Raw genomic sequence first — 23,035 nt, 5'->3', positions numbered from 1 at the left:
GAGTAAATTTACTGGAGAAGAAGAAGACTTGGATCACACTGAAATTGAATTTGAACGAAGCTTGGTATTTCTCAAAGTGGCATCAGCCAAATATATATATATATATATATATATATATATATATATATATATATATATATATATATATATATATATATATATATAAAATGAACTTACTCACATAATGGTTAGCATCAAGAATCTTTTTAAGCAAGCATTTTGAGGGTTGACCAAACTCAAGTCATCTTGTTGCTGCATTACGCCGTTTTATGATTGTCAATTCTTGCGATAATTGTAACTCTAAGAAAGGAAATCAGGCACTTTTTTGGTCCGCTGAGGTGAGAAACATAAATGTAATCCATACCAGTCGTGTCATGGTAGGAGAATGAAGCAGCAACCTTCTGAAAATTTGGTAAACTGTTGCTCAACTTCACTTTGATCAAACTATAAAATTAACAGTTTGTTGAGGAGCTTCTCCACCAACCAGAGTGTGCATCATTACTCTACGGAATAAAACCTTAACTCTAGATTACATTTATTGTCTTTGTACAGTAAGCAACTGTGGAAGAAATTAAAAATATTCACATTTCATGCTGGTGGATGTTGACAAGATCATAAAAGGACAAAATGCAAAAACAGTCAGGAACAGGACACAAACCAGCCACTGTGGGGGATTTTTTATTTTTTAGATTTAATTTTTTTACTCAGCCTATTGGTCAGGTATGCCGGCTGGAAATAGTTTTGAAAATTTAGAAGCAGGATGATTTGTTCTGTCTGCTAAATGACAAAAAGATCAAAGTTGGGGCTCTTAAATCAACATGTTTTGAGATATTCAGAAATCAAGCTGACAAAAATTATGGCAGTTAAAACATATTTTTTGTTATAATCTTTACAGCAGATTAAAAGGCTACACTTGGAAAGAATTAAAAACAATAAGTTGCTTGTTGATGCTGTCTTTGCAATCACAAATATGAAATAAATACAGTTTTACAATATTAATTTGGGAAGAGGAAGCGCTTGGGAACCACTGCCTTGGACAAGCTCTTTAATACATAAATAATAATTTTAAAAAAATAAAATAAAGGTTTTACTCAACTGAACCTTTTGTTTTAAACCAACTCAGACATTTAAAACACAAGCGGTTTGCGTCTGTTTCATGAATATCGAAAACACCCAGAGTTCCCCTTCAGAGCAGGATTAAAATGTCCTGTCCTCTTTTCTAGTTGTACGCAGTTCTGTTCAGCCTTATCTCAGCTGATAAGAAGCTCATTTTTCAGCACAAAACAAAAAGAACCTTCTGTTACTTTACAGGACGTTTTGTAATCTGCTGTAAGAACTGTAATGAGCTGGCCTTAAGTTAGTAACCTCATCTTGTGAAAACCCTCTATAGAAACAAACTGACGTGGGACATTAGCTGCTGTTCAGACGGTACTCTGCTTGTTAATGAGATCTGTTGATGCGTCTCCAAACTCTTAATTAATTTGTATTAAAAAAAGAAAGAAAAAAAAAAGATCCAATTTGAGTGTGGGAAAACAGTTTGCACCAAAAAGCTGGTTTTACTTTTTAAGGGGGAACTAAGGCTGCATCAGAAGTTTGATTACAACCAAATTATCACATCTTAAGTAAAATAGAACATTTTTGGCGACAGACTTCAACTATTTGTCTTTAAATAACCAAATTTTCTGCATTTTCTCTTCCCAAGACCAAATGTAGCAGCTTTTACTCAGAAGCTGAACATGCTGCATCCAAATCTACTTTTGAAATTAATGTTTTCAAAGAAAGACTGACCTAAATCCTGACGTTACTGCTCAGAAATGAATGTTTTACATCTATAATGACTCCCCTTTCCAACAACAAATCTGCTTTATTTGTTTAATTAAAGTATTGCTTACTTAGTTTTCTGTAGAGTCGGTACATATGTGTCAAACTCAAGGGTTGGGGGCCAAATCCGGCCTGCCATAGCTTTTTGAGGCCCACTAGCTTCTAAACCTACATAAAATTAACCTTCAATGTAACATTTGTGTGCTGATACTGATATTATTTTACCAATCAAAACAAAGCAGCTTTTATGTATTTACTGCCAAATTACTTCAATGTGAAAAGAAGTTCAGTGTTATTTCGCTTTAAGAAGTACTTATTGATTGAAGAGACAGCTATTCATTCATATCGTAACAGTTTGTTAATGGATTTTATCATTATTTTCTACATCTAGCGGTCGTTTGAGGATATTAATGATCTGATACGGCCAAAAATGAAAATTAGTGACTACCTTTGGTGGAAAAACATTTTTTGTGCCTCTCAAATCTTTTTAACTTGATGATTTTTGGTCCATGTGACTAAACGTTTCAATTTAGCATATTTAAAGGTTGTTTAACATTCAATGAAAGCGTCTTCTAATTATCACAGACAAGCAAAAACTTAATCTGTCTTGCAGAAAGAGCAGCGGCTTCTCTGCTGCAGATAAAGCTTCTGGACGCCACGGAAACCACCCAGATAATCCGGCCTGTGTGTTTATCGGCCCCAGCAGGAGGGACAACACACACACACACACACACACTGACCAGGAGTCACCGGGTCCCACCTAACCCGGGCCCTTTCTGAGGAACACGCACATCATTCCCAGAGTAAATTACTGGATTTTTGTCTCAACCCTACAGGAGAGGAAGTGTGATAAATGACACTGACCTTACAGGAGCGCATTAAGAATACGGAGGGTATTTCCATACTAATGACTCGGTTTCAGAGGAAGGGGCATTCATCAGTGCCGCTTGAAAAGTCAGCATACCTGGAGGAAACCTCCTCCCTGTTCCGCTAAATCGCCCCGAAGCCGTTTTAGCTAGCAGCTCCACAAACTTTCTCCAGCCTGAATCCTGTTTTCTGTTTATTGGGGGAGTAGAGCTGAAAACCTTCAAGTAAGACGACTTGATTCCTCCAGGAAGAAGAAGAAGAAGAAGAAGAAACGGTTTATTTTTAAACGCACGTGAACAAACTGTCAGCGATTAAAGACAAAACGCAGCAGGAAACGCACTCCATCACAGCTCAGCCGTGATTTGACGCCGCGAACGTGACGAGGATGAGAATGCCTTCCTCCTCATCCCGCAACCTGGCTGAGGACACGGGAAAAAAAAGAGAAAGAAAGAAACACGACAGCTTTAATAAGTCAGATAACGCCACATCAACTGACATATAGAAGTATTAAATTCCAAACAGCGAACCCTTTGCACATAAATCCAGCAGAGAGGAGATCCGGAGGAGTGAAGAGATGCTGAATGTTAGATTTATTTCCACATGGGGAGATAAAGGTCTTAGTGGCTTTATGAAGGAACGTTGTCTTGGCTGACTGTCGGGATTCTTCTGATTAGAGTGCAGCCAAGAAAGGTCAAAGGCCACAGCAAGACAGAAAAATGGAAAACAGTGTGGCTGAGTACACAGAGGAATTCATTTAGGCTACATTACGACCATGTATTACGCTGAAACCTTAAATGATAGACCTACACAAATTAGTGCATAACTGTGAAATGGAAGGGAAACATTTAGTTAATTATTACTATCATTATTATTAATATTATTATTATTATTTAAAACTAAAAGTCTGGACTATGTGGCCTGCGATAGAAGTCAAATTTAAAGGCCCTCTTGGTGAAGCATAGTGGTGGCAGCATTATGGTGCAGTCATGTTTCTAATTCAAGAAGACAAACAAGTTGGATTTCTATGTACTCTAAAGTGTAGCAGCCATTTTATTTGTTCCTTTTTTATCCAGGAAAAAGCATAAGAGTCATTCTTTTTTTTTTTTGCATGGCTCTAAATAAAGCAATAAAGTAAACTTCGGTCTTCACTCTTCCTCCAGACTCTGGGACCTTCACTTCCAAATGAAATATGGAATTTACTTTAATATAAAAAGAGGAAATTTTAACCACTGGACAACAATCCAGCTATTTTTCTCCTTATCCCAAGGCTACAAGCTTCTGACATCGTCTCTGATTCAGGAGCGACTCGATACAAGAAATGACATTTGTAGCTCGTTTGTAGCATTCAGTCTGCATGCCTTCCACTCACCTTTCTACGAATATGTTTAATAAACTCTACGAACATCCAGCTTCTATAGCAGGTTGTTTAGTTTGGTACTAAAAGTTTTAGTACCAAACCTTTTGCCCTTGGTACTAAAACCGGCAAATTTAAACTGGAAAAATTAGTTTATAGTTTGTTTTCTTCAGTGCAGTCTGCTCAATAATAAACATATATATTTTTAATTAATTATATAAATCTTTACAGATTCAAAATATAAAGTGCCTTATTAAAATAAAAAAGATTAATTGCCACATTTTTGGAGGGTCATTAGTCGTTTTCTATTTTGTTGGCCAAATCTTTAACCTTTCTTGGACTGCGGTTACAATTTCCTGAGACAATTTGGGTTTTTCATGATCTTTACGTCATAATCATCAAAATGATAAGAAATGAAAGGTGTTGAAACATTTCATTATTCGTGTTGTAATTCTGTGTGATATGATTTTCACTTTTTGAAATGTGTGACAAAAGCTGTTGAACCTTTAGACAATATTACATTTGGAAATGTACCTGTAGACTGAAATATTAGTTTGGTCTAATCCAACTTCGACATGCTCCCTTCATGGCATGTAGGAAACTGCTAACTGGGTTCATTGGGTTCTCAACAGTCCCTTTCTTCTTGCCGCTCTTGCATTCAGGACACATCTGTGGTGTCTCCGTAACAGCCTCAGGATGAGGCACAAGGGTGTGGACCTTTACTGGACTGTGGCAATCAGGTTGAGAAGATAAGGAGAAAAAAAAACCCTCTCTGGTCCACCCCAGATGTCATCACGGTATGCTAATGAGCTGAGGGGGGCAACCTCTTAAGTGCTGGAGCCCAACAGACTGAGCAGTTAGGAGACATGGACCAGATGTCAACACTTGTAATGAAGAAGTCTAATGACAAGGTGCAAACAGGTGAGAACAGCTCAGACAGGAGGCTACAGCCAATAAATCTGAATTTATTTGTATTTTTAAATCATTTTCACCCCAATTTTTTGTTTCAGATTCCAGACGAGCTGCTTGGCTGTTCTGTCTTGTGCCCTGGACAGGATATCATCTTATACTGTAAGTTTTTTAAAGAGACACTACAGTATAGATGATGTACTATCCAGGGTATCATTCCACCTCCGCCAACGCTGGAGGAGACTTTGGCTGAAACGTCAGGGGGCCGAACACACAGCCGAGGAGGGCAGTTAAACCGTTACCATTACTGAGTTTTAGTAATGGTAAGGGTTCTACGGCCTTCGCTCAATGACAACGAAGGAAAGGACGAGCTGGAGCATTGTTACATTTAAACCTATAATGTCAAATAAAAATTATGGTTGTCTCCCTTACACGAGTGCCTCTTTATTTGTAGAATCTGCTCTTAATGGTTTTGTGTTTACTCATAACAGGGTTTCTGTAGGTTTAAAAAATTCAAATTTAAGACTTTTTTTTTTTACTTTTTAAGATATTTTTAAAACAGTTATGAGTGAAATGTATGAATATCGTCCAAACGTCAGTAAAATTTTCACCCACCCATGACAAGTATAAAACTATACAACACATGCTAGCTAGCTAGAAAAAAAAACAAAAAATGAACATAGCTAGCTAGCACGGTTCAACCGTCTTGAGAATCGCAATGAAGAGTGCGATTCAAGCTTTTGCCTGACAGAAAAGTTCAGCAAAAAAACAAAAAAACCCATAAAATATACGCGGTTAAATAGACAAAATTTTAATTTACCATTATGATTAACTTATCTAAGGCAAATTTACTTTTTTTTTTAAAAAATCAGTTACATAAATTGTAGACTTTTTAAGAATGCGCGGACACCCTGCATAAGATCTAAATTAATTTTTTGGACTGAAGTGGAGTTAGCTTGTCTAAGGCAGCGATCTTTGCTGTCAAATCAAGAGGGTAGGTAGCAGCTGTTCGGAGAACAAGGAGCGCTTCGGGGACTGACACAGCTTCTGTCTGTGAGGAAACACTTCCTTTCCTGACATCTGGACACTTACTAGCTGGTTATTCATCAAGACGCCCTGAACTGCTGAGTTAACCCACTGGCAGCGGGAGTGAATCTAATCCCCATTATCTGACCCACTTTAGCATCAGGTTAGTGCTCCACTTTCCCCATCCATTAAGGAGACAATGTAGCCCTCGGAGGCAGAGACGGGCTTTATAGGAGCCAAAAGAACGGAGTGAGCGTTAAAAACACGGAGAAGAAGAAGAAAAAGAGGGAAAGTGATGGTCGCAGAGATGGATGGCTACACTTCAAAGGGCAGCAGAGACGGCTAAAGTGATGAAGGGAGTGAAGGGAACTGGGTTGGACGGTACATCAGGGACATGTGAGTGAACATGACGGTGCAGCTCTCGCCTTCGGTTTATCTACAGCGCAGCGTTTGTGCCGCCGAGGGAAGAAAAAGCCCTGAGAGCCAAAGATAAAAACGTCGGCCTTTTCACAGCCTGCCAAACCCGCTCAGCCATGAAGGAGCTGTCAAAGTCGTGTCAAAACATCCATTTGATGAGCCGCCGTGTCATGTTTGCTACCAAAAAGGTACCGGAGCTTAAAAATACGCCGACACTTCAGCTGGGTTTTATTCTGCTGCAACATTTCGATTTGTCTATTTGAGTAAAGTTTGGACACCCCACTCTCACTTCAAAATACAGCAACATATCCCTGCAAACGGGTTAAACGAAGACACAGTGGGTTCCTGAAATAAAACAAAGGAGGAGTAAAACGTCCTTTTAGGGGACAGGAGCCAGGTCCGCGGCGGTTCTTGGACTGGAGATGGAGCATATGCTGCCTCCCGGCTCCATGTCGTACTCATGATGAGGCCATAACCTCTTTATCTCCGGTTCTGTCTTTGGCAGAAAAAAGTCACAATAGAGCAGGCAGAAAGGTTCCAGGAGCTTTCGGTCTTCTTCACTTCTTCATCTTGGCAGAGATCTTCAGCCTGACGTCCCTCAGGTAGACCCGGCTGAGGTCCTCCCCCGCCTCCCGGGCGATCCGCGCCACCATCTGGCCGGCCGCGCCGATCACCATGGTCTGCAGACAACAGGTTTCATTCTGTCTCGATATGATCGATTTATCGATAAAAACAATACATTTTTGACCTAATAGCTTAGTATTAAATGACTAAAAATAAAAACAGATCTGAGGGAAAAACTACTGGAACACAAGTTATAAGACAAATAAAGAACTGAAATGAATTTAAAATAGAATAAGATTCAGAAAAAAAAGCATAATGTATAAAAATATGCAGAAAGCTTTAGTAAAATAAACAATAACTTCCTTTATGTTGGTTTATTTACAGTACGATTTAGTGTATTGTGTTACTCAGGTTGATAAATTGGTATGGGTTGATTATCAGACATATGTGATCTATAAAATATTATTATTGGTATTTTGTTCCATATCTTTAATCTCCACTGCATATTGGCCTGAATGTAACAAAGGCTGCAACGGACAAGTATTTCAGTAATAGATTATTCTGACAATTAATCAATTAAAAAATAAGGATATTCTGCATATTTGATATTTAACCACTTAAGATTATTTTATGCATTATTAGGAATACATGAAAAATAAAGAGTTCAATTTGGATTAATATCTGGATAGCAAAATGTGCTTCATAGAAGATATTTTTTGTTCAAAATTTGAATTAGGTGAAGGTAAAACTCAGTATTTCTGGATAGAACATATTTACAGATTGAAGTATTTTTTATCTTAAATGCAAAATGTATATTTTTTTATATAGATTTCGCCCAATTACTCTTCTGATTGCATATGTAAGTGACATGTTTTTGAGTCTGTATACCCCAGTTAACGTTGAATCAATTACTAGATTATTTGATGATTTCAACAATCAAATCATCACGATTAAGTCGATTAATCATTTCAGCCCTTTTTCAAATTATGGTTGAAAAGCCATGACTTTTTAAAACCTGGATATGCTTTAAAACCTGCACACATTCCATGTCTAAAACTAACAGAACTAAAGCAGGAGAGACGACCCGGAGCTCCAGATGATCTAGAGAGATGGAGTAAAGGTGCCTCTCTCTCTCTGTGACCCAACCTTGTGGTATGTCTTAGAAGACCACCTGCTTTCCTGTTGGAAATTACAAACAATTACACTGCATATAAACTACATTTCCCTGTGTCCATTCTAAGAAATGACCAGAAAGGCCATAAAATATAACTTGATGTCAAACATTATTCAGAGGCTGTTGGTCAGTCATCGGTTTGCAGAGCTCCAATTTGCTTTCCTTACCCAAGCTGGAAAACCGAGTTCTTCTAAGTACCTCTCCTTGTGAGGGCAGTGGCCTTGAAACATTCAGCAGCACAGATGCATCTACAAATGTTCTTTCGCATCTAATATGCAGAGTCCAAAAGGGTTGATTAAATATTTATGAGATAAAAAAAGAAAAGACGTTTAATATAGGGGTAGATGTGGAATATATGTATAAACAGTGCCTTTAAAAAGGTGTTTTACTCCTTTTAGTTTCTTTTACAAATCAATCGTGATCAACAAAATGTGGCTTTTTTATACGACAGAAATCAGTTTTTGTCTAAGTAAAAACTGCTTTCTACAAAATAAGTAATAATAAAAAAAGTAACATTAAAATAAGTGATAGCCAGGAGTACTGAAAGGACCTTCCAGCTGTCTTTATACTAGAATCACTTGACACACAGTCACTGAGCCCCACTCCACTCATTGTGAGACTAACGGCACCATTTGGCTGTTGAATTAGGTCAGTCGCTTCAAAGGGAGTAAATATTTACGCAATCACTTATTTTATGATGCCCATTTCTGTTTAATTGTCACTGTTTGGCAGAAATCAGTTTTCACTTTGATATTAAGGGATTTTTTGGGTAAATTTCTAGGTTGACAAAAAGCCAAATTGAGTCAAATGTTCTTGTTTCAATGAATGCTACATAAACAGAATACATGTTACAGACTAACAATTTAACTTTTCTATCCATAAAATCAATCATTCTAAACAAAATGTCACATTCACAGTCAACCAGGGTGACTCTGGGAGGCCAGTCTTAAAGATTACACGCAGATAAATGTTAACATCAGCATACTTATGTGATGCTTGTCTGTAAACAGCGTCCAGCTGCACATTTTGACCTCGTGATGTCACCGGATGAAGAGCTTGAGGAAAGCCAAAGTCTCAGGCGTTTACACCGACCAGGACGTGCACGTTTGTCTCTGCGGAGACGTTTCTGGGTTAAGCTGCTGGACAGCTGCCGCAGCTAAATGATGCAGTGTGTATATACAGGCTAAACTGCAGGTAAACACAGGGGACGTTAATGTCCAACCACCAAGCGGACATGCAGGCGCGTGAAGCTGCCAGACGCTTTACAGCCGGACAGAAACGTTGGAGTACTTACCATGTGAGATTCTTTCTTGGTGTACAGTTTCACGGAAATATCCAGCTCCCCGTTTTCTCCATCCTGCCAGAGTTCAATAGACTGAAAAGAAGGACAGATTTTAAGAGCAGAAACTATCTGCAGTTACTAACAAAACTAAATGTTAGGTCAAATAAACAGCTGGGGAGTTTAAAAAAGGAGCTCTGATGGAGATCGGAGGCTGTAAATATAGTTCCTATTTCATACGTGTTGCTTTTATATAAGAAAATACTTTTAGATGATTTAAGCTGTCAAAAGTACACCAGAGGCAACAAGCACAACTAATTTTAAAACCAAAATTCCAAAACACAAGAAGAAACGGCAGTGTAATTTATGATGGCATGAAGAAAATAACCTCCTTTTATGAACTTGAGGCTGAAACGATTTATTGGATTAATCATGATTAATTGTGGTTGATCAGTTATTTGAATAATTGTCAAATAATTTAGTAATCGATTAATTAACTGAATTATCCAGACTAAAACAAAACAAAAAACTAAAAATTCCTACAAGAACTACATTTTCAGAGCAGAAATTAAGTCTACACTGAACAAATAATATATACATTTTGCATTTAAGATAAATTCTTTGTCTGTAAAATATGTTTTATCCAGAAGTCCTCAAGTGGAACAGTTTTAGCTTCACTTGGTTCAAATTCTGTTAAAATTCCTATCAAGCATCTTTTGCTACCCAATTATTAATTGGTTAATAGATAAAAAAAAAATAAAAGACTGATGTAGGTTAAGCAGCAAGGCTGAGCTTTTCACATGTCAGAAGCATTTGTTTAGCTTTAGCAAAAAGATCAACAAAAAGTGCCTAAAATGGTTGTTTTGAAAGAGAACTGAGTTATATATTTAATTGCATCATTTAATGTATTTCTAATATTGTGTAAATAAAAAAAAAAAGGCTGAAGTGGTTAAGTAAAAAAATTGCAGAATGCACCAATATTTCTATTAATTGATTAATCTTTCTAATAATTGACAGATTAATTGATTACTAAAATAATCATTAGGTTCAGGCCAAGTTGAAACACGTACTTGTGACGGCTCTCCTCACCTGGGTCATGGAGTACGGCACTTCCTGTGGCAGATACTCCAGCAGCTTCTCCCTGATGATGTTGGTGCAGACGTCCTCTGGACTCTGGTCAGTCAGAACCTCGCTGTGGTACTCCCAGGGTCCGGGCTTGGCTTCAACCAGGAAGTAGCTCTGCAAGAACAAACAACAAGTAAAATGCAATCATAACTGACGGCCGTGTGCGGTTGTTTTCACATCTGAGCCTGTTGCAACCGCAAACTTCGACGTCTTTATTTCGATTTTATGTGGCGGACCGGCACAAACCGAAAGATATTTACGAAGAGGAAGACGGAGCAGGAATGGTTTTCAAAGTTTCAAAACTTACCCTGTTTATTAAGGGATATGTAAATGTATTACTCCTTATGAGGGCAAACTTGATTTATTATGTCATTATCAGTTTATGTAAAAATGGTCTCAAAACAACAACAGTATCATTTATCGTGATAATTACTTTGACAATTTATCATCCAGTAAAATGTATCATGACAGAAACATATGAATACTTTTACAGGACACTGCAGGTAATGTCATTTTTCTGCTGCTGACTCCAACAACTATATTAGTATAGAAGTTTAATGTAAACTATCATATTAATTTACTTAGAAATATTCTTCTAATATTTACAGCATTAATTGTGCTTTTCCACTTTCGCTATTTAGTTTAATTATAGAAGAGGAGCCAAATAACTCACACTTTGGAAACTTTATGTTATTACCTTAACATACTTTTTTCTTTATTTTGTTCCACATTACCAGGATAGTTAGCGCAGTGAGTGTAACTACGGTGTAACGAGTTTTAAACACCCCATGCATCCCTGTCTTGTGTGACCGCTCACCTTCAAAGTTTCCACATCCTCTCTGTCCACAGAAGACAGCATGAAGACGTCCTTAAAGTGAGGCCAGCCCTGCTGACTCTTCAGCTGCTTCAGTTTCTCTTTGCTCAGCACAGAGTCTGGCGTTTCACCGCCCTCAAGCGCTGCCGCGTCCTCGTCTGGAGATAACTCTGAACTCCTCTCTGGTTTCTTTCTAGCCCACGGAGGCTTGATGACGGGCCTGACCCGCAGCCTCCGTCCGTTCACCACGCCACACGTCAGCTGCGCCGTGATGTCCAGCAGCCTGTTCTTGGCCTTCAACAGGTCCACCTTAAAACATCACAAAAGGCTTTTCTTAAAGTGCACATGGAAGCACAAGGTTGTTGTTTTTGTCCTTACAGTTTTGGGTTATGTTCAAGAAAAAGTTGGCTCTTCTATACGATGTAGATTGAAAGTGGAGGAGAGAGGAACCACAGCAGAGCTGCAGGAGCCAAAAGGCTTGAAGCCAAGAGCCACAAACTGGATTTGAGAAGTTAGAATAGACAGCATGGCAGACTGACAAAGACAGAATAGATTGATCTTTTACCGTCGCTCATAAAGCAGAGTTAGAGTGGTGAGAGTGGGAAGTGCTTCTTTTAGATGTTTGACGGATAATAAGAGATTTCCTTTAATAATTTGAAGCACAAGGTCTACGCTCCCTTTGACTTTTCCACATTTTGTTAAACCACAGCCACAAACTTTAATGCTTTTGTGGGATATTTATATTCATTTGCTATTACACTTGTGTAGTTAAGTTATTTTAGCCTTGTTTTGTATAACCTTTGTTTTTATCTGAAAAATGACAAACTTCCCAGGGACAAGAGATAAAAAATCATTTCAAAATTTAAACAACTAATGCTGAACAATAAATGAATAAAAATGTATATGTTGCAATAGACACGTGATCAATATCAATAGATAATATGTCCGATAAAATATTCAATAATTTCACTGAACTCCAATCCAGAACCACAAAGCATTCTGGAGGATGTAGGCAGAAGAAAGACTTTAGTTACTCAACCTGCCACAGTCAGCTAAGCTAGGATGGTGGCATCAACTAACCGACTCCCTCTTTGGTTACCTAGCAACAGCCTATTGAGTGACTTTTGCATTACCAGTTTTATGTTTTACCACAGTTCCTTGTAACTGCCTAAAAAAAACAACAACGTCGAGTGAAAACTGACAAGAACAGGAAAAGTTATGCCATCAGTTTGGCAGTATTTCAGATATTTAAAACAAAAAAAGAATCAATAATTATCAATATCGACCGATATAAAACCCTTATATTGTGAAATGGTTTTCAGTCACATGATCCAGCCCCAATGTCAACAAGAAGTTGGACATTGCATTGGTGGCAGCATCATAATGTGAGGACAGTATGAGACATGAATACCTTGTTGAGCACCAGGATTGCTGGGATATGCGGATGATTGGCTAGACATTTCAACACCTCGAAGTCCAGGTTGGAGCACATCCATCTGTCTGAGACGTCCACCATGACAACCACTGGAAATCGACAACAGTTCGATTCGTACGGCTTTCGGAAACATTCAAACCACAAGCGCAGCTCAGATCTAGAAGTGGACATATCGTACTCAGGTCAGCTTCTTTGACGGTGTTCCAGGGGTCCACGAGCAAGGATTTCTCCAGCTGGTGTCTGTGAAAGCAGAGGATCTGTTACAACCTCAGACAGACTAGAGACATTTAATAGCAACAAATAAGTGAACACGAAGTGCACCTTTTAGCCTTCAACGGTGTGGTGAGGCCAGGGGTGTCCAGCAAAATCTGCAAAATGAGCACAAAACCGACTGATACAGGTCTTTTCTCTACAGCTGCACAATTTGCTTAAATCTAGGGGTGTCCCGATCCGATATTGATATTGGATATTGGTCTGATCACAGCCAAAAAAAACTGTATCAGATTATATTGGCCTGCATCTGGCATCTGGGATGTAAGCATGCCCAAAGAACATTCACTCCAGTATTTCACTCACTTGGTAAATGATAAATTGGTCAGTTGTTCTCATATTTATTGTCCTTGACTATTGATCCGTTTGATCGAGCCTTTTCTAAAATAAATAATAAAAGTATGACTCATGCTCATATCGTATCGGGTCAATGTTGGTATTGGCTAATACTCAAAGATCCGATATCAGTATCATCAAGATGTATCGAGACACCTCTGCTTCAGTCTCTGGTGAAGCTCTTACAATCTGTGTGCTGGCCTCTGTTAGGACGCCCAGAGAACGTGACCTCGTTGTGTGAACTTTCTTGGATACAGCAAACACCTTTGAGCAACGACAAAAGACTTGTGAGCATCGCCTCCTCTACAGTAAGATGAAACGACAGCTAAAGCAGGTTTCAAAGACAGATGAAGACCTTTCTGCCGAGGAGCTGATTGGACAGCGTGGACTTCCCGGCGTTTGGCGCTCCGATTATAGCCACCTTCAGCACCTTTGAGTCGGGAGGCTGGTCAGGATGTTTCTTCAACAAGGAGACCTGTTCACCTGTAAAGACATGACGCACAGGAAGATAATTAGAAAGGAAAAACAACGGCGTGTCAAATTGGTGACAGGACGACATCATCAGCACTTTTTGAAAATAACGCCAGGCCTGCACAGTCAGACCGGTAAATCTCCGAGGCAACGGCCTGCTTACTGCTGTCTGGAGGAACTGAGGCTGGGAGGTGATAAACGCCGCCGTCCGTCTCCGCTGCTTTGCCTTTCATCACTCCGCCGAGAAATGCTTCAGATGTAATAAAACAAGCCGGAGTGAAGATGAATCCGTGCCTCCCGCCTCGGCTGCAGACGGCAGCGCTTCCTGTTAAGACATCAACATCTCTGTGACTTTGATGCCCGCGTCAGAGCGAGATGACTGATTGCGCTTCCTGGATGATGAATGATTTGGAACATTATTAGGATTTATTCACAGGGTTCTTGTCAAAAATGTCTCCCCGAAAATTCATCTAAAACTTCTTATTCTAATGAAGCAGATGCTGGGAACCACATGACGTTATCAATGTCTTGTGCAGTTTTTTTTTTTGTTTTTTTTTTTTGCTTTTTGCATTAAAAAAATCTGTCTTCTGAATCACTTTCCTCCATTTCCTCCAATCCACGACATTCTCTTCCGTCACACCAACTCTCTAAACACGCTTAGTTACAAAACTTCCCCATATCCTATGGGGAAGCAGGTAGATGAAGGAACTCAATGTTTGCTTACAATAAAAACAAAACAGTAGAAGCAATGCCACATTTCAGCACGCTTAGAATTTCAGTTGCTATTTTTCATCTATCCCAGTGAAAGTGACCCACTCTAGAGTTCAGTTATTATGTCAGGCCCAAAGTTAGGATTAGCTTTGACCATTTAAAGAAGACTGATCAGGTATTTTGTGCCATCTGCCACTCCTAACGCACACCTCACCACTGTCTCACTGCCCTGGTGAACGTCCTGCACCGTCTACACATATGTCCTCCTCACTATCTCACAAACTCATTCAGCATCAGTTACAGAAAGAGCGCAGGTTTTCATTTCTTACGTATAAAACTGCAAAACTATAATGGACAGCTGAGAAATTTTACATTCACATTTTTGAAATTATTTAGCTGCAATCCAATGAGCAAAAGCAACCAAGATAGTTTATTAAATCCAGACAGATCCCAACCTTTGCATTGACAAAGGTTGGGATTAAAGGTGATCTCAGCTTAATATTATTGTTGCTTTATTGTTCTACTTTATCTGAATTTTTAACATTTTTGCTGTGTTTTTTTTTTTTTTGGGGGGGGGGGGCGGGGGGGTTGGGGGGGGCGGGGGGTCAGAGGTTAACAGAAATTGAAAAACACCGTTTTTGAAAATTTGCAGCAATTTTACTCTTATTATTTAAGAAAATGATCTTATTTTACAAAACATATTTGTGAATATTTTAAATATTTAGAAAAAATAAACAGACCAATAAATATATAAGCACTTGAACTGAATCACAATGAATCCACTCTTTAAAAAAAACTATTGCACATAGGAATAGCTAATTTCGGGTAAAAAAAAAAAAAAAAAAATCAAATTAACATGAAAAAGCTTAGTTTAGTTGAGCAATAATCATGATAGTCACAAAACATATCTTTAAGAATAGTGCCTTTATTTTTAGAAGTAATATAATCACCGTAATAATTATATTTGGCCTTTATAATTATTGGGGTACTAACAGTGTTAATATCCCACTCGACGTAAAAAAAAAGAACCTCAGAGTACTTTTATTTAGCTAAATGTCAAATGATTCCAGCTGGTGGCTTGCTCTAATAATGCTCAGATATGTCTTCCTGCTTAAACAGCGTCAGATAGAGGAGCAGCAGAAACCTTAATGTTAGCACTGACCCGCAGCGAGGAGGCATGACGCACTTTCCTGCCGAGCAGACCCGATCAGCCGCATGGAGATGACGGCTCCATCTCTGAGCAGACGGCCGAACACCCGAAGAGCCATGATGCTCCTAAACCCGAAACGTTCCTACTATAAAACACTAAATACTGTGACAGAGATGAGCCGCTTGTTTACATTCACATTGCCTCAAGGGTGACACCATGTTGCTTCAGTCAACGACAAGCAGTTTCCGCTTTGGAGAGCGTCCGTATGACGTCTGTGTGAAGGCTACACCGCCCCCTAACGACCACCGTGTTAACTGCAGCACCTTAATGCTGACACCAAGATGCGTTGCTGTCAACCGTGTTTTAGGTTAATAACCGCAGGTTAAGGGCATGTGCATTTACCAAGAGTGTCGAAAGAAACGTAGACTGTTAGCTAGTATTGGCGCTTATGTATGTAACACTAGAAAAAGTGTTGTTCATTCAAAATGTTAGTTTATTGTTAAAATGTCCATGACATGCATGATTAAGTCCATCCCAAAGGAAGAGCATAAATAAACTGATGTGATTATTAGAATCATAGCTGACACAATACTAATTAAATGCAATTTTCTTAATTATCAAAGAAGAAATGTAATGCTTTAAAAATGTATTGATACAAGCAAGCATATATAAATACTGGAAGAATAATGGACAAATCTAGTCATTTTAATAACGCAATATGATTATGATTGTGGTCAAGGAAGACATTGCTCTTTTGACTTTTAGGTAAAGATTATGAATAGAAATTCACAGTTATCTGGCTAATGTCCGGCGCAGACATTCATTTATATTTACATATCCAGGAAAGCACTGTCTGCTGTCAACAGGAACTGCAATTCCTCTGTCGTTACTTCTACCATCCTATCGGAGACAGAGAGGAATTCAAGCCTGGAAGATGTCCCTGCAGCATTTTCTCTGTGACATGCAATATTTACTCTTGGTTTATGGGAACTGCCTTTGCTCCAAGATTGGTTTTCTCATTTTTCTTTTTAAAATTTCTCATGAGGGTCAAGGGAAGATATAATTTAGACTTTCACCTTTTGCTCCCCCTTTAACCTCAACCTTTCTTTCAAGACAACCTTTCTTTGACCTGCATGGATTTGGGGCTTATCCATGCTTAGTTTTACCTATAGAAATCTTAGTCAGCTTTTTACATGTGTAAACAACTTCTTCAATGTGCTTACTACACAATTAGTTTCAAAATGACAAGAAAGCAAATAAATAAAAAAATTTATAAATATTTCTCAAAATATAAGAATGCTTAAGTGCCCTTTTTCACACCCATTGAGATATTTCTTTGGAAAGACCAACATATATTTATACAAAATAATTGGCAAAGTTTGATATTCATATGCATTTACCCACTACTTTGTAAATCCACCTTTCACCACAGTTACAGGAGTCTTTTGAATTATGAAATTCCAGAAATTATTATTTTTTTCCCCAATCCTTTTTGGAACAAAACAATTTCAGGCATCTATGTACATACACATATATGCAGAATGTGTATGGAGATCAGCGTTTGGATCTTATAAAGTCTTGACAGATTCTGAACTGGATTTTCCCAGGCCACAGATATGCATTGACCATTCTTTAGTAGCTTTGGTTGTTTATTTAGGGTCATTAAGGTTAGCTGACGTTAGTGTCGATACATCGTGCATTCCACGCCTGGGATTTTTATTATTTCTGTTCACATGTTTGACAGCTATATACTGCCTCCGTCGAGAAATTAGGGAGGAAACAAGCTGATGTGCATAATTTTGCAGCAAATTCTCTGTAACTCCCAGAGGACACCTGGGGGGCCCCCTCAGCTCTGGAACCACCTGTCAACAGCAGGGAGGACATTTAGAGGCGAAAAAACCTCCAACGGCAATCCCATAAGAGCTCATCACAATGCAGAAACACATCTGCTGACATGAGCAACTTGCAGTTTAAATGGATGACGGCGCTCACGGGATCTTTTTGGGGGCCGGGGATGATATTCTGTTGATCATTTGGCGAGGGCTGCTGTGCCCCGTAACCACAAATCAGATTGCACCGCGCAGACGCTTTTCTTTCCCCTGGCTCCCCGGAGCGCACAGAACAGAGCTTATCCCCGAGGGCGCTCCAAGCGCATTTGTGACAATGTTGTTGAGGTTATATTGAGCACTCTGCCATGCCTGCTGTCATACCCACTCTCTGCAGCTCCTCAAAAACCAATTCACAATGACAGGCCGACATAATGACTTTATAACCGTGAGGTCTGTAAGGTTAATCAACAGGCCGAAAAGCCCAGGCTTGCATATTGATTGATTACTGTAACACGGTGTTCCAAACATGCATGGCGAAAGCAGGCGGAGCAGATGTCTCCCTGTAGTCCATCAAAACCCGCCGGCTGTTTGTTAGTCCTTGAGGACTTGCTCGGGTTGGAACAAACACCTCCACTGGGGGAGAATGATGAAGGATATCAGGTAGCTCACAATCTGTCATCATCTAGCTCTAAAAGCTCGGCGGCGACGAAGAAGGGGGGGGGCAACAAAAATGGAGCTTTTAGCAGACACTTACAGCCAAATTCCATTTGAACCAGAAACCAAAAAGGATATTTGAGGATCAGTAATGTTTGAACTTTCCCTACATCTGCCTCTCTTCCACTTTCTGCCTCTCAGATTCATTCAAGGCTCTTCCCCCCCCCCCCCCCCCCTCCCGTTGGGCTTTCCTCACATGGCCACTTCATGTGGGAGTGTATCCGAGTTCTTTCTGTAACAGCATTAACTTTGGCCTTCAGGAAGAAGAACCCACTACACCCCGACCAAAAGGGAAAAAAAAGAAAAAAGAAAATGATTTGCCTGCGTACCATTTAATCATAAGCACTTTTGCTGTTTGAAGTGCACTTGCCAATGAGATCCAGCACGAAGTGATGGGGAAAAAAATAAAAAAATAAAAAAATCTCATCCTTGTTGCGGCAGTCTGACGAGTTGTTGATTCCTGACCAATCCGGGTTTGTGCAATTCAACATCCAACGGTGCATTAGCAGGTTAGATCACCCTGAATATGCAGAACGTTTCTGCAGCTGTACCAGGTGGTGTCATGATGCTCCGGCCTTTGCTGCCTCTCCTGTTGATTTACTGGGATTAGACATGCGACGAGCGTCAGGTTCATACACTAATAAGGAGACCTCTCCTCTCTCAGGGAATAACAAAGTATAAGCAGAAGCCATGGGGGCATGTCAACGGGGGAGTGGCGGTGTGTGTTGAGGGGTGAAGGGGAGGAAGAAAAACAATCTGTCAGTGCATCCGTTACTCCATCACTGCTGACTGCAGCAAGAGGCGTGACTGGCTTTCTGTGCAACAGCCACTTCTTACCTTAATCATGCTGAGACCCCCAGCGAAGTCGGACTATTTGTAAAGAATCCCACTGATCAATGACTATATGGATGCATCTTCGTATGAGTAGACCAACTAGATTTAGAAGCTGCTGCCTCAAAATTTGGCGATGTTGATTGGAAGGGGCGTGCTTGCAGCAGTTTAACATTAGTTCATTGCATTAGACAGGGCACTTCTTTGTTCTTGTGAATAAAAGAAAATGTATTTAATTTGCAAGCAATGCCTCTGTTAATTCTTCCATACTGATCCGTGTAAAAGGTTGGTAAAAATGAGAATTTAAGGCTCTTCTGCCACTCGCTATAGTTAGCAGCGATAGTGCCACAGGTCACATATGTAAAGACTGAGAAAGGCACGGGGTTCAACTGTTGCATTGCGTGCGACGCCGTAAAAGATCCCCAGGGTCCCTCCATCCAGCAATCACCGTTCCATACGTCCTTGCTCAGACTTCCTTTGTAAAAGATGTGATTTGGCTCCAAACTACCCATATAGGTCACACTTATGCTCTGATTGTACAATCTCTTTCTCAGCGGGGGAAATAAAAGGGTTGGGGGGTGTAAAGGGAAAGAAAAAAAAAAACTTTTATTCATTCTAGACTTGCAATCGATGAGACTTGTCTGTGAAGTGGATCAATAATACCTCTTTTTGAAATCATCAATCACGTCAGTGTTGAATTTAAAAAGCGTAATTAGGAACAACGTTCTTAAACATCCTGTATTGACGTCTTCTTCGCCATGGAGAAAGACTCCATTCTGCATCATTAACTTTGTATTATTGCCTGACGGGGTCCCGCTCGCTGCTACTTCCCCACCTGCTGAACTCGGAGCGCTGCATGTGATTGGGCTTTCAAACCAAATTCTTCCCTCTTTCTGCCGCCGCTGATGGGGGAAGTGAAGCTTGCAGGCACTAAATTGGCTGAAGTATTGTAATAAGCCGGGCCTGTTCTGGGAGCCGGGGGCCGTGCGCTTATCTCTCACAATGCACCACATCAGGCGTGTTTGTGGCTCTGAACGTGTGTAATTTTCTCCAGGACAATCAAAGTGTGATTACTTTTTGTGGAGACTCCACCTTGACATGACATTACGCGGCCACCTAACACACGTTTTGGAGCGTTCTCGCTAACTCAGGCCAATCGTCGGTGTTGTCCGTCTGCCTCCGTCTGGTAATAAAAGGGTATCAATACTGTGGAGAGGGCAGGTGGGCGATTGTAATGGAGTAATTTATTTTAGTTGTCACAGAAATATAAGTCTTTGATTAGGGGGCCATACACACCAGGCTGCACAAATAGAACATTTCATCAAATCACAAAGCATGTGACACTATTGACCAGGAGTGCTCTCTCTTGGCTTTATCTTTCCCAGCAAGATTCCTAATAGCGCACGGGGAACACTGAGGTGAACCAGATAAACACTACATGTACAAACAAGAAGGTGTCCATTAAACATAAAAAAAATAGGCTTTGAGTATTTATTCATTGGTTTTTGAAAAAATTCAGAGGTTGTTTAGAGCCTAAAGCAAAGTTTGATTTAGGGGCCTATTTACTCTCATCTCTTCAAATGCGATTGAGAAACCACATTTTGTGCATTAAATACATATCTGGTTGACTCATAAGAAAACAATTCATGACATTATTTCATCGGTGAGTTTATTGCATTAAAAAGGACTTTGGATAAAATCTGTTAGAAGTTGACAGCTGCTAAATAAATTACGGTTATTCCTTTAAATGTTTGCAAGCAAGGCATCCGCCACTTCTTTTATGTGCTAAACAAAGATCAAATTAACATTAAGAATAGTTCACAATTCTTCTCAGTCAAATTTGAAGTTTGAGAATATAAGTTCTCTAAGCACGACTTAGATTGCATATGCTTTGGTCCAGCTCTGAGTATTTTCAAAACTTCTAAATTCCCTTTGTAATTAGTTGGTTACCAGGAGCCAGGCTTTATTTTTGTTGTATTGAAAATGTTTTCTTGGTGTTTTGCCTGGTGGGCTAAAATTATAAAGTGAAAAGCTCTCACATGCCTCAAAACCTGATTTTAAAATACACCACAACTAATGTCTTTTTTTTTTCAAACCTCAACAGCTTTTATATTATTAAAACATACAATGCTTTAATGATACAGGCAAATTGCTCAGATTTTTGTATTAAAATTAGTCTGTACTTCATGTTAGATCTGAAATACTTTAGTGTTATTAAATGAAAGGCATTTTTCTTCAAAAATGCTTGCTGCAACCTTTTAACTGCTTGTGCCAGTCTGAAAAATTTGCATCATTCTGGAATTGCAAAATCATTCAGAGGAACACAAATGGCCCCCCGAACCACACTTTGTACACCCCTGCTCTATATTGTCATAAAATATGAAGTATTGAAGCCATTGGTGATATTTTTCAGAAATGTATTTTATTTTAGAAAAGCAAATATTTAAAATGACACGCATATTTTAAAACCAAACGCTAAATTCGCCATTTAGCTCAGATAAGTCGGCTGTACCTTTAACGCTCTCTGTCGCACGGCTCTGTTTGGAACGGCACCTGCCAGTGCGCATGCGCCGGAAGTTGGTGCCGCAGACAGCAGCAGCAGCAGTGATTCGGCCAGCGCAGGGCGACGGCAGAAAATCTGTCCGTTTTAAACCATGGCCACGGTCTAAAATGATGCTTTTCCCCGAGGTGAACGGAGGGTAAGTTCCTACGTCTTTTCCCCGTGTTTGCTGCTCGATGCCGTGTGACGTCCCCCTGAACCGAGGCAGAAATATGAGGGGAGGCTGGGAAGGCAACAATGGGACTGTGTATGTTTCAGACTGTCTGGCTAGCTTAGCCCGGAGCCCTGGCAGTCAGCTGGCACTCTGACTGGCAACCTGGAGGTTTATAGCTTTCTGCTGACCCCGTTTTATCCCAGCTTATCTGTTGTGAAACCCCACAGCGACGCTTTGGCTCTCAGTAGTGGCAAACATGTTTATAGGCACACGGGGAGCCTAATTTTATCATTGGAAGCTGATGTTAACTGAGCGAACTGGGCTTTTTAGCTAGTTGTATTTTGTGATGTGACACCAACCCGTAGGGGATTATTCATTTGCCTGCCACAGGATTGTCATACGTAATTTGCACTACACATACAGGCGGTTTTATACCACTTCTCCCAGGATGTTTTAGGCGAAATGTGAAAAAAAAGCTTAATTGAAATAAAGTTGAGTTTGTTTTTTTATATATATATATTACATTGCTCAAATTTAAAGTGTGTTTCGCTGATGATATTCCCTAAAATCTTCGGGAAGTGGAAGCAAATATCCAGATGTGAGCGTCAGCCCTCTTCGCGACAGACGCGGGGATGTGTGCGCTGTGCAAATAGCAGCTTTACGCGCAGCGACAGAGGAAAGTGTTTGCACCTGCAAAGGCAAGTGTTAAAGGTGATAACAAAAGGTTGACGTCACCGGGCTCATCCTGATCCTGCCGCACAACCTCGACCACCGAGGAGGAGGAGGAGGAGGAGAACAGGAGGAGCAGCTCCGGAGCAGGAGAGCTCTAATGGATCGTGTCTGGAAGGAGGAGGACTATCTCTGATCAAATTTCGGGTATCCTAAGGGCGCACTTAACTAATGGGATCCTATCGATGTCCCCCCTCCTCTTCCTCCTCTTCTCCTGTGAGCCTGGTCTTTAGACGGAGGAATGTTAATGTTGCCACAGCCTGTCCGTGTTGTCTTTGGCTGCTCTGGGTCCGCTGGCTCCGTTGATGTGATCGCTCTGTAATGTCACGGATTTTATCGAGAGGCATACCGCAGTATAGAGCAACTCCACAGCGACTGATGGGACCGGGAAGGTCTTACCCTCGGCTCAGGGTAAGATGAAGCTGGATTAATGTTGGGTAGGAAATGATCGGAAGATATCAGCTGTTCTATTCAGGACTGTTATCATTATTATTA

The 23,035-nt window shown here is 40.0% G+C and overlaps 2 protein-coding genes and 1 long non-coding RNA gene across 4 annotated transcripts in view; 2 read left to right on the top strand and 1 right to left on the bottom strand.

The window, feature by feature from the left end:
• Positions 1–674: 674 nt before the first annotated feature.
• LOC122845214 lies at positions 675–13,680 on the top strand. Its single transcript, XR_006372992.1, has 3 exons — positions 675–4,963; positions 5,053–6,582; positions 13,602–13,680. It is a non-coding gene; the product is annotated as an uncharacterized LOC122845214 (long non-coding RNA).
• On the bottom strand, positions 6,593–15,991 carry eral1 (Era-like 12S mitochondrial rRNA chaperone 1). The gene is made up of 11 exons (XM_044141376.1): positions 15,736–15,991; positions 14,026–14,187; positions 13,747–13,874; positions 13,578–13,655; positions 13,107–13,153; positions 12,964–13,025; positions 12,762–12,874; positions 11,354–11,659; positions 10,501–10,650; positions 9,427–9,507; positions 6,593–7,074 (listed from the first exon to the last, which is right to left on the bottom strand). Exons 1-11 carry the CDS (start codon positions 15,839–15,841, stop codon positions 6,952–6,954), a joined length of 1,356 nt encoding a protein of 451 aa, XP_043997311.1. The 5' UTR covers positions 15,842–15,991; the 3' UTR covers positions 6,593–6,951.
• A 5,592-nt stretch (positions 15,992–21,583) lies between these two features.
• The window catches only part of fam222ba (family with sequence similarity 222 member Ba), a 50,238-nt gene continuing 48,786 nt past the window's right edge, over positions 21,584–23,035 (top strand). The window contains exon 1 of one of the 2 annotated variants that reach the window (XM_044141373.1): positions 21,584–21,796. The gene's annotated coding sequence lies outside the window, so the exon portion shown is untranslated. Of the gene's footprint in view, positions 21,797–22,697; positions 22,952–23,035 lie in introns of those variants that run through there. The other variant, XM_044141374.1, reaches the window with a different exon arrangement.

The sequence above is a fragment of the Gambusia affinis genome, linkage group LG15 (assembly GCF_019740435.1).
Source record: "Gambusia affinis linkage group LG15, SWU_Gaff_1.0, whole genome shotgun sequence".
In the NCBI taxonomy this organism is placed as follows: Eukaryota; Metazoa; Chordata; class Actinopteri; order Cyprinodontiformes; family Poeciliidae; genus Gambusia; species Gambusia affinis.
This window is presented reverse-complemented; position numbering and strand designations above follow the sequence as displayed.